This window comes from Manduca sexta, unplaced genomic scaffold (assembly GCF_014839805.1).
Source record: "Manduca sexta isolate Smith_Timp_Sample1 unplaced genomic scaffold, JHU_Msex_v1.0 HiC_scaffold_3402, whole genome shotgun sequence".
Lineage (NCBI taxonomy): Eukaryota > Metazoa > Arthropoda > Insecta > Lepidoptera > Sphingidae > Manduca > Manduca sexta.
Genome location: NW_023594467.1, coordinates 1 through 13,988, shown reverse-complemented (window position 1 = coordinate 13,988; position 13,988 = coordinate 1). Strand labels below are relative to the sequence as shown.

The 13,988-nt window shown below is 34.3% G+C and overlaps 1 protein-coding gene and 1 pseudogene across 1 annotated transcript; both read right to left on the bottom strand.

The window, feature by feature from the left end:
- Nucleotides 1–3,587: 3,587 nt before the first annotated feature.
- Nucleotides 3,588–7,455, bottom strand: LOC119192936 (annotated as a pseudogene).
- Nucleotides 7,456–8,737: 1,282 nt separating this feature from the next.
- On the bottom strand, nucleotides 8,738–13,942 carry LOC119192937 (glutamate receptor-like). The gene is given in 11 exon segments (XM_037446668.1): nucleotides 8,738–8,939; nucleotides 9,366–9,532; nucleotides 10,084–10,188; nucleotides 10,468–10,646; nucleotides 11,087–11,186; nucleotides 11,731–11,957; nucleotides 12,272–12,293; nucleotides 12,296–12,339; nucleotides 12,342–12,442; nucleotides 12,999–13,203; nucleotides 13,725–13,942. Coding segments are annotated over 11 exon segments (1,440 nt in total). The 5' UTR covers nucleotides 13,813–13,942.
- Between the last annotated feature and the right edge of the window lie 46 nt (nucleotides 13,943–13,988).

Below are 13,988 nucleotides of genomic sequence, written 5' to 3'. Positions count from 1 at the left end.
TGGTCTGACTATAAAGATAGCCGACGCGCTAACTCTACGCACACAGCTACGCAACGGCTCTGTGTGAGTGAATTTTGCGAAGAATTACCTATAGTTGACTTCACGCGCGGCACGTAAACGCTCTTAAGAGCGTAGCAAATTGTTTTGCCTGCAAATATGTTTTTTTTCTCCTTTATCCCCAAATGCTAACTCATACCTTTTCTACCTGCATAACATTCGATAAGTTAAATTTGGTAAGTTCTATGGCAAAGAAAAGAGTTAGGAATAAATAAGTAAAGTTGTACGAATTTAACAAAAAAATTGTAATAATATATTTACAATAAAAAAAAATCAAAAATAAGTTAAACATGTTGTTTCGACCGGATTCTCATGAGCATTGACAAACCCGGTAAACTTTGGAGCGCTGTATAAATGAATGAAATAAAAAAAATTATAGGGAACAATTTTCCTCAAAAGATCATTTACAAGTTAGTTTGAGGTAATTTTTTTGTAAAATGTAAAAAAAAAGTTATAGAGAAAAAAAAGAAAAACTTTTATAAACATTTTCTCACATTTTTGCTTATAACTTCTTTAATTTTTAATTTAGGGCAAAAAGTTATATAAACGTTTTTGTAGGCAAAACAATTTGCTACAAATTATAACTTTACAAAATTTATGTAAGACGCATAGTTTCCGAGATATCGCGAAAAAAGTGTTTTCACCCCTTTTCCATGATGGCGGCCAGGGGACAAGGGGCGACCTAACAAACTTGAGATTAAGCTTCTATTGACCCCCCACATGTACTAAAAATAAAATTGGGTCCTCTAAAAAATACAAAGCTCATGTAACATTTCAATGGGCTAATTGTTTTTAGCTTAAGGTTCCATTTTTTTCCTTCGAGTAACTATGCTCAAGTGTTTAATGAGTAAAAAGCAACAACCATAACTACAGACGCATGTTATAACATTAGTACATCAATCTTTTAGCTTTTGCTTTAGCCGAAGTTTCTGCGTTGTTACGTTTCCTTTTCTTGCCTAGAAATAGCTTTACTTCCCATTATGTCTGAAACATAATAATATAATAATAATTTATAGTAACTACTAAAATTTTTGTCAATCATAAAGAAAAAAAAATTTTACTTACTAAAGTACTAAGATGTGGCAATCACTGTATACACGTGACTATTTTTTCTACGCACAGCAAAGTCCAACTGTAGTCTCGCCGGAGCGACGAGCGATACGTCCTCTCTCTAGAAAGCCTCAAGGCGGACTAATTTGAAACGATTTGCGCGTTGCGTTTTATAGTGGTATTTAAAATATTTATAGAAAAATAACAGAACTAATTTTGTAGAATTTTTTAAATTGTATGTTTTTAAGGAGATGTTCTTCTATTATAGTAATCCAATATTATATTCAATTATGTCAGATATAGTGATAAAAAAAAATCATTTAAATGACCAACATTTCTGAAATTTTCGAATTCTTTGAATTTTTATTTCTCATGAATTAAACATAAAAAGATATTTTTTCTCTACTAACTTTTTTTTCTTCAGGATCTTTTAGTTAGATAAAAATAACATATTGTTATGTTCCTTAGTGGTTTAAGATATTTTGAGCTTCGAAATAGACGTTCGAAGCGCAAATTTGAAAACCTCTGTTCAGTAATCATTAAACAATTTACAAATACTCAATAAATCTAAAAATTTTCTCTACTAACTTTTTAGACAACAAAATTTTCTATAATAATTACTAATTCATATGTTTTTAAAATAATGTTTTGATGGATATTATCTCCTTCGAAAAGTGCTGTTTTTGAGACATACGGCGCGCGGCTGCGTAAACGCTCTTAAGCGTATTTGAAAGTGGAATGCACTGACGAGATCGAGGACTTAAAGATCGACTACTACGAAGCCTCGCACAAGTGCCGCATTTCTATCAATATAAACCAATTTAACATCGCGGTGTGCATTATATAATTTTTATGTAACATTTCACCTACATAAATAGGTTAGGAGAATAATAAAATTGCCAAGTCATTGTGAATAATTAATGAACGTGAAATATATTTCTTAGATAAGTTTGTTTTACATTTGCTGAGATAAAATTAATCGTAGAAATGATTCACCGGAACGGGCTTTCCGCGTGATTCTATCTTTCTGAGTACACGCATACCGATATAGGGTGATCGTGAAAAAAAAATTTGTTTAAATTTTACACGTACTTTTGACTTAGGTATTAAATTTAGAAGCGTAAATAGCTTTTTTTATTACCTATAAAACATACATCCATAGTATCTGAATATAATTGTATATTTTATATGGAGTATAGATAAACCAGCCCTCGACATTCGACCAATCCATAAGTGGATAATAAAATCATAACGATAATGTTTATTGGGCAAAAGGATTATGCTAATAAACATTGAAATTATCCCTCAAAATGTCGTATTTGTGATGATTGAATTTTTTAGAAGATTTAATGACGAGACGAGCGACCCCTAAATAGTAGGAACATCACAATTCACAGAATAGGACAAAACACACAAGGCAAAGAGTGGATGTCTTGGTTGCAACTCTGCCTACCTCTTAGAGGATAAATGCACGATGCCGTGTATGTTTTGGAGTCGTATCAAGGGACCAAAATTTTTTAAGGCTAATTAGAAGTCGCGTGGAATAGAGTAGGTGGACCATACATTGATGTTATCAGGTTTTATTCCTATCAGTTATATCAAATAAATAATCAAATTACCCACTATCTATATTATATTACGGCACTTTCCCGGTGGCAAAAAAAAAATATGGTCATTGTCCTACTAATATTATAAATGCGTAAGTTTGTGAGGATGGATGTATGGATGTATGTTTGTTCCTCTTTCACGAAAAAACTACTGAACGGATTTGGATGAAACTTTACAATAATATTGGTTACACATCATAATCACACATAGGCTACAATTTATAATGATTTTGTCTAATTTGTTTATACTATAACGATACATATCAAGTAAGTCATAAACGAAAATTATCACGGAAAACTCCTTCACGCGGGCGAAGACGCGAGCAAAAGCTAGTTATACATATGTTTGAGATAACATTGTCATTAATTAATTGTTAATAATAGTTTTTTTTTATTGTCACTAGTAGGTACTAAGAACAATCGCTCTCTTGTTACATCTACGATTGCTAATGTGTAATGACACATGCTCTAATTATAATGTAATGAACTTGAAATATATGATGACTTCATGTAAGTAATTTGCATTTCGTCCAATATAATGTGTCCAATTTAATATCTTTCAAGCAGTCATTTCGGCGAGTTAGTGCAAAAATAAAGTACAGTAAATTATTCATTTCTTACTTCTTAAGTCTAGAAAAATTTTGGACCAATTGGATTAAATCTTAGTTAAGTTCATTGGACGGGTATTTCTACATAAAAATCAAGTTTTTGATTTTTTTGAGATACCGCTTTTGAGCTTAGCACGGCAGCATAGCACTCATAGTAGTGCAAAAAAAAAATCAAAAGAAGTGTAATAGTTCCTGAGATTTACACGTTTAAACAAACTCTTCAACTTCATAAATTTACTGCACTTGTGATACTGTTTATTGATTCTTAAAAATAATCACTCACCCTCTCCATAGCTTCTCCGAGCATGTGAGCAGATGAATGCCAGAACACAGCCTGGGCGTCAGTGTTGTCCCATCTAAGGAGTTCCAGCTTGCAGTCTCCCTCCAGTGGCCGGTCCAAGTCCCAGAGTTCATTGTTCACCCGAGCGATGATAGTGGAGTCCGCCAGTCCTTGACTGCAAAGAGATTTTGTGTTACAATACTAAAAACTAGGTCATCATACTAAAAAGTTTTGTTTGCTGTTCCGCTTGTGTTAATTTGTTTCTAATTTGTGTTGCTGAGGGGTAACTGCTAGCTACATATATGTGTATCAATATATATTCGTAAACTAGTTCAGAAACAGATACGCCCTCCAAGGAATAACCTTACCAACTAAACCTTCTTCATTATAATTTACTGTGATATAAAAAAAATGTTTTTAAAAATATAATCAGAACTACATGCTTTTTAAAAGAATGATAACATTTCTATGTTATTTTTAAATTGTACTGCGAAAATACTATCGACTTTTTAAGAACTGTGTGACACACATAATTATGAGTTATTTTTATATCGCAAACTTGAGAGTAAATAGAAGTTGGTCTTATATTACACTCCTAGTGTTCAAGAACATTTTCCAGTTACTTTACATTTAGTTCCCAACTGCCTTGGAACCTATTAGCTTTTGAAGACAAATTGAAAGTTAATAGTAGGTTTTTCACTACTACCAATCTGCCCTAAGCAATCGTGGTGGACTAACGCCTAATCACTCTTAATAGCAGAGGAGGCTCATGCCCAGCAGTGGGACAGTATATTACAATACAGGGCTGATGTTATTTATATTATTTCCATTGGCATATTATAATATTAGATATTATTAAATTCTAATATGTAAAAAGTATATGCAGTATTTAACTTCAATATTGGAATATTTTATTTGTTTTCCTTAATATTATTTATTCATAACACAGGTGTTTCTTTAATACCTGAATACAAGTATGTAAGCAGTATATACTGTTTTGTATATATACAGTATAATTAAGTATCAGTCTCAAGTATATAATACAGCTGGATATTATATATACATAATAAAGCTGTTATTCAATGGACATTGTATTTTGTCCTAATCAATATTATAAGCCATGCAATATTAACATTTAATATGAACATAGCTGTCAGATATATGATAAATAGTTTAAGTATTTTTAATCAATTATAATATAAATATTGCAAACTCTTACAAAATATTTTTTTTTATATCAAATAAATGCATAATTGTTATAAATATTTTCAACTAAAACTGAAACTGATGATACTTCTAAGATTTTTTCCAAAAATCCTAATATATATTTTATTTTTTAATGACAGGGAAAATGGACATACATGCAATGGAGGGGTCTTACTGAATTTAGTACAGATATTTTTATTATAAACCTATAAGTATTATATATTATAAAATGCCACAAAAGCAGCCAGCCACACTCATCAACTTGTCAAGAATACTTACTATTCACTCCAAAACTCGCTGGTGTGCAGGCAAATAAGGTACTTTATTACTATATGGTCATGTGATTCGGTGCTTGTAAAGCTTCTTTAGCAATTATTCGTGTTATAGTGTATATTTATAAAAGGTTTTAAATTTTTACCATACTTAATATTTAATATAGCTTTAAAAGGTAAGCTTTAAAATGTGGAAGGAGCTTTATATCTTACATTAATTAACATTACTTATAATTACTGAAAAATTTTGTTTTTTTTTTTGTATTATATAACCTTTTTTGTAAAATAAAATGAAAATAGCATTAAAAATCAAAGAGCCATGTCGCTTGAACTTCCAGTCTGTTGGGAATTTTATGGTGATTTTAATATGAAAACTACCACCAGCTAGCCAAGTGACACTATGCTGTAGATGAATGTACCTGATTCCTTTGGCCACATCGTATGGCGTGGTCTTCCAGGCCTTGGCTTCTACCGCTCTTCCCCATCTGGCAAAGTTACCACAACACTCATGTCTGGTTTAGATGCTAATTCCTCTGCATGTTGTTGTTTGAACTTGTCCCACAGTGTGATACGTTTCTTTATGTACTCGGGCCATGGATTCAGTTCTGAGACTGCTCCGGAATCTTCCGATTTCTTCTTCTTCTCCTTCATCGCTTTGGTTTTTGACTGTAAAAGAAAATGGTTTTAAATCTTATTAAGGCATGATTCGTTTTTATTATATTCAATTCTTGAAAAAAGATTTCTAAGATATCTTGACTATAGACAGGGAGTTTTTTATCATTGCCCCACACTGTTGACTTGAATTGAGCAGTTTAATGTACCAAGAGGAAAATATTACTAGCAAATTTATTAAAAGGAAAACCATTCAAAATATACTTTATTTTAAAATTCTTGTAACAAAAATATGTAAAATTATTCACATCAATAATGCAACAATATCCACTGTATTGTGGCAATGTTGAAAATATCAAAATGTTCCACTGAAATGGCAATATGATTTTATAACGGCAATCATAATATTAGTGAAAAAGTTAGAAGACCTTGTTCCACAACTGTTTTAATAAATACTATGCATCACATAAATGTATAAGCCGACCAAATATGAAAGTCCCTAATATATCCTGCAAAATTAATAATTATAAGAATAGTACTATCTTCATAATACAATAATGGTCAAATAAAATTTAATTGCAACTTATAACTCAGGTCATTTTTGTATTATCTAGATCTATTGAGTATAATTAGGTGAAGTGAATGCCCACTTAAATTAGCGAATACCACTATATTTTTTGGGATGATTTAGATGGTCTATTATATGGTTGGAATACACTACCCTGCTAACCTAATCAGCCCAAATCCATCTAAAACTTGCTAAGTAACTTGGCAAAAAAATATATTTATTAGAATATAATTTATAAAATAACAGTCACTGCAATGTATGAATCAGTGACCTTGACATTATAAATAATTTACATATTGTCTTGTGCAACATTACAAGTATTTACAGAAGACTTAGGTCATAAGAGCTATTTGAGGCAAGGGTATGACACAGGTCAAGAGAAGATATATAAACTTTGATTTGAGTTCATCAGACTTATGCCCTGATTAACAATGGACCAGCCAATACTCTGAGTCTGATCATTGCCCTCAAGTTGGTTAGCGCCTTCTCAATATAGACCAATTAGCATGTTGGTAAAATAAAATGTATAATGTAGTATTTCTTAGACATGCTTGAGTACTTTAAAAAAAAAAAGATGGATGTAAGATGGTAGTTTTAAACAATTTGTGACGGAAAATGGATTAATATGTCTACATTATCTCATGTAAACATATCTACGTTGCAAAATATAACCAAAAATTTCGCGCAACCATAAATCCATATGATGATTATTTATGTGTGAAAAATACATTAACAGTGACTTTAACTAGCAAAGAATCGTCGCAGGATACAAAACACTAACTGTACGCCATAAATAACGGAATTTAATTGCCGTAGAGAACGCAGATGTAAAAAAAACTACGAAGCTAGAACTTAAATTTAATCCCTAAGTAAGTAGTTTGATGTTATTTTTTCCATTAAGGAATCAAAATAGGAACTCATAACACGTGGATAATTCAAAATGTATAATATTCAAACAGTTTTATGAGGCAATGATGTTGCTGACGAAATTCCTACGGAGTACAAACCCATGTGGCAAAAGCGTAGCCCTCTTTGAAGCGGACCACGCAACCCCCACGGAAGTTGAACAATTTTAACATTGTAAATAACACTATGTTTACACTGATAAGATAAATATTATTAGTTAAAAGCCTGCCTTTTCGTTAATATTTAAGTTTTGGATGTCTTCGGCAGCCGTTTCGCCCATCGTGATTCTCCCACGTTTGACGTTCGTTGACAACTAACACAATGACATGTGCTAACAGTTTTGCCAACATTACCATATGATTTGCGTTTAGTACCTGCTACTTGAAACAATGAACATTTAAAATGAAAATATGATTTGACGTCAGGCCAATAAATAAAGGATTTGATACATAAATACCATAATATGTAAGTGATTATATTTTTGACAATTTATTATTGTCATACTGATATAATCCAGAATACAAAATTTACCGTTAAACTCTTGTTTTAACAAGAGTAAAATTATAAAAATTCTAGTCTTTTACAATGTCATTGCCGCGAAATCGGGATGTTTTGCAACGTATTATAACTTCGTTCAGTCAATTCGAGAGAAAGTTAGATAAACTGCAAGATGACGTAAATAATCATGGTCAAACTCTTACAGAACTCCATGTTTTGGTAAATAATCTTTCCATGAATACTATTTCTAGTCCCAACGGAAGAGATATTTTAAAACACAGTGCAAAAAAGACAACTGCCATTCAATACGATAATGTTACTCACGTCGAGGAATCTCTAAAGCATAAAAGGAAGAATTTAGTTCAGCCTGTTCCTAGCAAGTTGAAAGAAAAAAAATTTCAAGGTCAGAAAATTAGTACTGGTGAGACTATACGAAGTCATCCTTCAAATCCCAGGACGGTGACTGTAAAGCGCTCTCCTCGTCCCAGGAAAGCTGAAGCTCCGCGCAAGGCCACCACATTAAGACCTCAAAAAGCGCTCGATAAAAAACGGGCTAAAAGAATGAATGCTGATCATTAGAACAAAAATATTCACTATTACTATATATTGATAATCAATTGAGTTAAAATATAAATAGGTACAAATAAAAAATATTTTTCTATTACAGTAAATTTATTTTTCACACTAATATCCTAGTACATAAAGTTAATGCTCAAGTAATAAATAAATTTACGTGGATACTTTTAAAAAATACTCGTGCGTAATTTAAAGAAACGTGAGGATATTAAGAATTGCTACGTATTCACGGAGTTTAATTAATTTTTAATTCTTGAAGTGTACAATTTTAATTTTCTTTTTCTTGCTGCAGCAGTTGGCTCTGTAAATAACATAAAAAATGCCTAGTAAATAATATATAATAATCTCATGATTATGAGCGCAGCTGATTTTGCTAACATTTTGTCATCAGGAGCATTATATCGTCGCTTCCTTGATCTATTGCAGTGGTTGGCATCTGGAATATCTGAATACTAAGAGCACAACCAAGTTTTTCCTTGAAATTTTATGTCAAATTATTACATTTTAAAGACGATAATTTCGCAGACAGCAATAGCGACTGACAGCGCGACGCCATACAGCATTAGGATCAACACTGGCTGTATGTCCAGCAGGCCGACGCTGCTAAACGCTGCGATCTTGTTCAGGCATTTAGGCTTCGGGACTTGATACCGTTTGTTCAAAGCGGCTTGGAGACCGGATTCACGAATTTGTTTGTAGCTGCAAGTATAGATACAATAATTTAAATCGATGCAAAATCCTGCAAAAACATGCATCCAATTGCCGTCAATTGAACTATCAACAGTTAATAAATAGTTGCGCAAATGCAAACAATAAACAGTCTATATTGTAGAGGTACTATATAATATAATTTAGGATGAGAATGACAATTATTATGTCTCATATGAAAATCGTGGACAAAAGTTTGATACATTTTCTCTATATAGGTAACTAAATGATAAGACTAGGGAGCCACTTGTCGTATAAAGATCACATTGGCTACAAACCATCATGATATAATGTCCAGCAATATACTAGCTACAATGTGCTTCAAACTTTAACAATGCATGCACACTGTTATTAAGAAACATTCGAAACTATCTAGGCGAAACTTCGCTTAAGAAATTAGCCACGTAAAAGACTTACACGACTCTCAACAATTCCAGGTAAGGAGAGTCTTTCTTGACAGGCGTGAATGCGTCCAGACTGTTAATGAAGTCGACTTCGGTGAGGTCGCATTTTTCACTTTCCAGAAACGTCTGTTCGATCCGACGGTACACCGGCTCCACGATCGAGTGGAACGCGAAGAGACCCTTGAATAATATGGTTAATTATGCTCTGTCATGGTATGACGACGATTTTTTATTCTTGTACTCTGCAATCGACATAATTATGCACACTGAGGAAGGGTTATCATCTCTTGTCATTAGACATTCTATTGGACCCAACTCCACTTACTTACCATCAGGTGCAGTAGTCACTTTGTCATGTCCGTATACAAAAGATAACTCCACTCCATCTGATGGTACCTACATAATCACTACATAGTATAAAACAAAAGTCGCTTTCTCAGTCCCTATGTGTGCTTAAATCTTTAAAACTACGCAACGGATTTTGATGCGGTTTTTAATGGATAGAGTGATTCAAGGAGGAAGCTTTTATATGTATAATAACATCCATTAAATAGTCAGCATTGCACCCGTGCGAAGCCGGGGCGGGTCGCTAGTATTATATTGATTACCGAAGCATGATTATCTTTGTTCGAATAATATGATACACGATTAGTAATTTAACAATGTGTTACTATATTGTAGTAAAACCAGATAGCCATCATGGCGCCTGAGATTATCCGAGGCTGACTGACCTTCCTGATTCTCTCGACACCATCGAATATATCGTAGAAGTGTGGTTTACCATTCTCTGGAGAAATTGTATTATGAACTGAAATGTGCAGCTGATCTCTGTTATCCTGGAAATAATTGGTTATATTAAATACGTTTTGCTAACTTTATAAGTAAACTATAATTCTAGGAGATAGATCTACCAACATAACGCCATAGTAGCCTACTTAGGTATTTCGTGTTTCTGGATAGGTCTGTGTATATCCGGTGCCAACAGGCCGGCATAATTTTGTCGATTGTTGAGGGTAATTAAATATCTCGTCAGTCGACATTCTATTGGGCCCCATTCCTCTTACCATCAGGTGCAGTGGGCTCGCTTTGCCGTGCTTGTACAAAAAAAAACTTACGTTAAATACGAATCTATTGTAATCGACGTCGTTGGCAGCGAGCGTGACCTTGGAGTCGGCGAGCTGGGCCAGGTTCTTGATGGAGTTGGAAGGCGCCTGCAGCAACACCACGATGTTGGCAGAGTACGCCGCGTATAGCGCCATCAGGGCCGTGAAGAACACCCACTCCATGATACGACCTTCGAGGATTTAAAGCTTATAAAAATATTTACTTGGCTTGTATATTGCTTAATTATATTATGTCAAATAACTGTTATTTGTGTCGTAAAAACCAGTTTTTTATAAATCCGTGTTGATGAATAACGGTATAAATATCTTATAGGTATGCGTCTTACTTGGTATTAACTACAGTTATATCTGCAGCAATAACAATAACGAAATAGATTGCTCGATTATGATGATACGTCAACATAAAAAGCCCGAAGTGAAATGTTAGTCACCTGGCTTTTATAAAAGTAAGGTCCTGGTCTCACAGATTTCCTTTTCGTACCAAATACGATTCGTCTCCATATTGTCCCTTTCTATGACAACGTGGGTGGTCACGAGTGGCAGAAGTAATTGCATAACCTCAGAACACCTCTCGGTTGGTTTGTTCTAACTTTTTTGCTTTACAAAGTACCTGGAGACCTCCTTGGCTCTATGAAGCATCCCTGTTGGGCGACAGCACTAACAGTTAGAAGCAGAGCATCGCCTATAGACCCGTCGAGTTGGGTTGGACTCTAAAAATAATAGGTTCATCATCATTTCAACCATCATCGTTACTGCTGGCAGGCCTCCCCATTGAGCACCAGATTTTGGGTCCATCTTCCATCGGTGGGGCCTAGGTATATTAATAGGTTATATCTCTATAAATTGAACCCTATATACATACTGTATATAGCTAACAATCTGAAAAGATAATCCAATTATTTTGAGAGTTATTCTGCCCATCTTGAGCTCTTCTCGGCGGTAGAATTTAAGGTGGTTAATCAGCAACAATGCTTTATTGTATACATTAGCTAGGACTACGATGCGTTTGCTACGTCCATGCTGCTAGTATTTCCACCCAATCTTTTTCTATCTGCTTTAGAGCAGTTTCTCTTCCATCACGTCATTTCCGTCTTCGTTACTCATAATATATTCCATGTTTGCTAGCTCGTGCTAATGACTAAGCTTGACTACCAAATAGTTTAAAAAATTGACTACTTTATAGCTTTTTGTGTAGGTTATGGAAAAAAATTAACACATTTATTTTGGCGTTTTTTATACCTTACCAAGAATTACCTTTTCAATCTTCACTTCCCAAATACTAGCGAGGTATAAAGCAGCAGCGGATACCATTGAACAGACAGCGATAGCCAGCCACACTCCAGAAGAGAATGGTAGAGCGAATATATTGGTGACGTAAGCAAGAGGCGGCTGACGGAAAACGAACCGCATCCTCATCGGAGCCACTAGATCGGTGTAAGTGATCATGTCGAGACGATCTTTGAATAATACGCAGTTGGTTCCTGAAAGGTGAAGGAATCGCAACCCCTGGACCACTGTATTGGTCTATCAGGGTTTTCGAGTTGCATCGAACTTGGCACAAAAATGTGTTGCTTGTCAAAGGAGAATCTGAATTATATGCAATGAATATAATTAACTTTTGGTAAATGAATGAATAGTCTTGTAAGTCCAATAAAATAAATGTTAAGATGGTGGCACAACAGATGAATATTCGACTCTTCTAAGTGAGCCAACAAAGTAAAAAAAAAGACCTATAACGGAAGCAAAAGTTCCATTTTAAGATAATTTTCTTTATATTCAGTGCCAAAAATCCTACCGAGATCCGCTCTTGTTCTCTCCCAATGTCGTGAATCATTCCAGACCACTTGCCATTCACTTTGTACCCCATCTGTAGCTGAAAATATACTGCGGGGTCGCGTTCAACGTATCGAAAGCTATTTTAGCGAACACCCAACACACTTTAGCGACGGCGTCGTTTTGTAATTCCCTAGAAAATATGAAAATTAAACGAAAAATCCGATGAATTGTGTAGTTTTATTACAGTTTTGTGGAAGTTTATTACATTGAATGTTACTATGAAATAATTTAATGATTTTGTAAGACAAATCCATTAACATTTTATTGTTTTGGTACGGACCTTTATCATTCAAAACTTTCTCACACATTATTTATGCCTTGGCATATTATTTTATTTGTATTTATACTGTCCCAGTGCTGAGCACAGCCCTCCTCTACTACTAGAGTGGAATAGACCTTAGTCCACCACGCTGGCTTAGTGCGGATTGGTAGATTTCACACACCCCTTAAAATGTTTATAAAGAATTTCTCAGGTATGCAGGTTTCCTCACGATGTTTTCCTTCATCCCTAAAGCAAGCATTAATTCACAAAGAATATACACATAACTTTAGAAAAGTCAGATATGTGTGTCCTTGAGTTTTGAACCTGCGGACGTTCGTCTCTACGGTCCATTCCACGCCCAAGTAGGCTATCGTCGCTTTATTTGCATTAATATAAATCTAGACATATCAAAACTAAATAAAACGCGATAATCTCACAATCTGTCATCCGGGGCAAATAATATTTCGTACTATTGCTGTCTTGTATGACGTTGGCCATTGTGATAGGATGCCGTATGAGATCGCGGCGGCGCCAATACAATTCCCTGCGAGGCCTTACATCTAAGAAAGTCCCATTGTAGTATCCTCGAAGAGTTGATACCATTGTGCTGTTGTTAGCTGGCTTGTGCACTGAAAATGTAATCTTGTGTAATTTGTACTATGGCCTACATTGCATTGTTAGTTTAATGACTGTCAAGCTTCCAAGCCCGGTCTCTGGGTTTGATATCTCGGGCAGCAATTTGTTCGAGACAGGCGTTCATGTCGCCTACCATCAGGCCACAAGCACTTTCCGTTATTCCTTTGCATAAAACAAAATTAAAAACATGCGAAAATTGCTAGTGATTATGATTTTTATAGCATCCATATTATAGGCAATATATATCCACATCCCATCCTTGGGCGATAGGGTTTACTATCACGTTAGGTTTTGCTCGCGGCTTCGTCGGTATCGAAAATTCTCGGTCTCTTCGTCGGTATCTTAAAATAATTGTTCCATCGCGTACTTTTTCAGAATAAAAAGTATCCCAAATTATAATAATTCTAGGATATGTACTCATGAACTAAATTTCATCAAAATCGTTCAACAATTTGATCTAAAAAAACACATTTTAAATTAATAATATACATAAAGTTAAGTACTTATCCCATACATTCAGTCATAGTGTACATTTCGTCTTCTCTCTCAGCTAATACCAAGTCACTAGTAGCTAATACTGAGCTAGCTTCGAGAAGACTCATCTTCAAAGCATCAGTGGAATTCGTCAGAACTAGCCATCGGTACGAGAATTGAAATAGTCGTCTCGACGTCGCCTTAAACAATAAAATTTTATTGTTATACCTTGGAATTCTTTACCTTGATCATAATTTTCCGTCGACAGCTGGATATTGTAAAATATTTGAAATAACTTTATTGA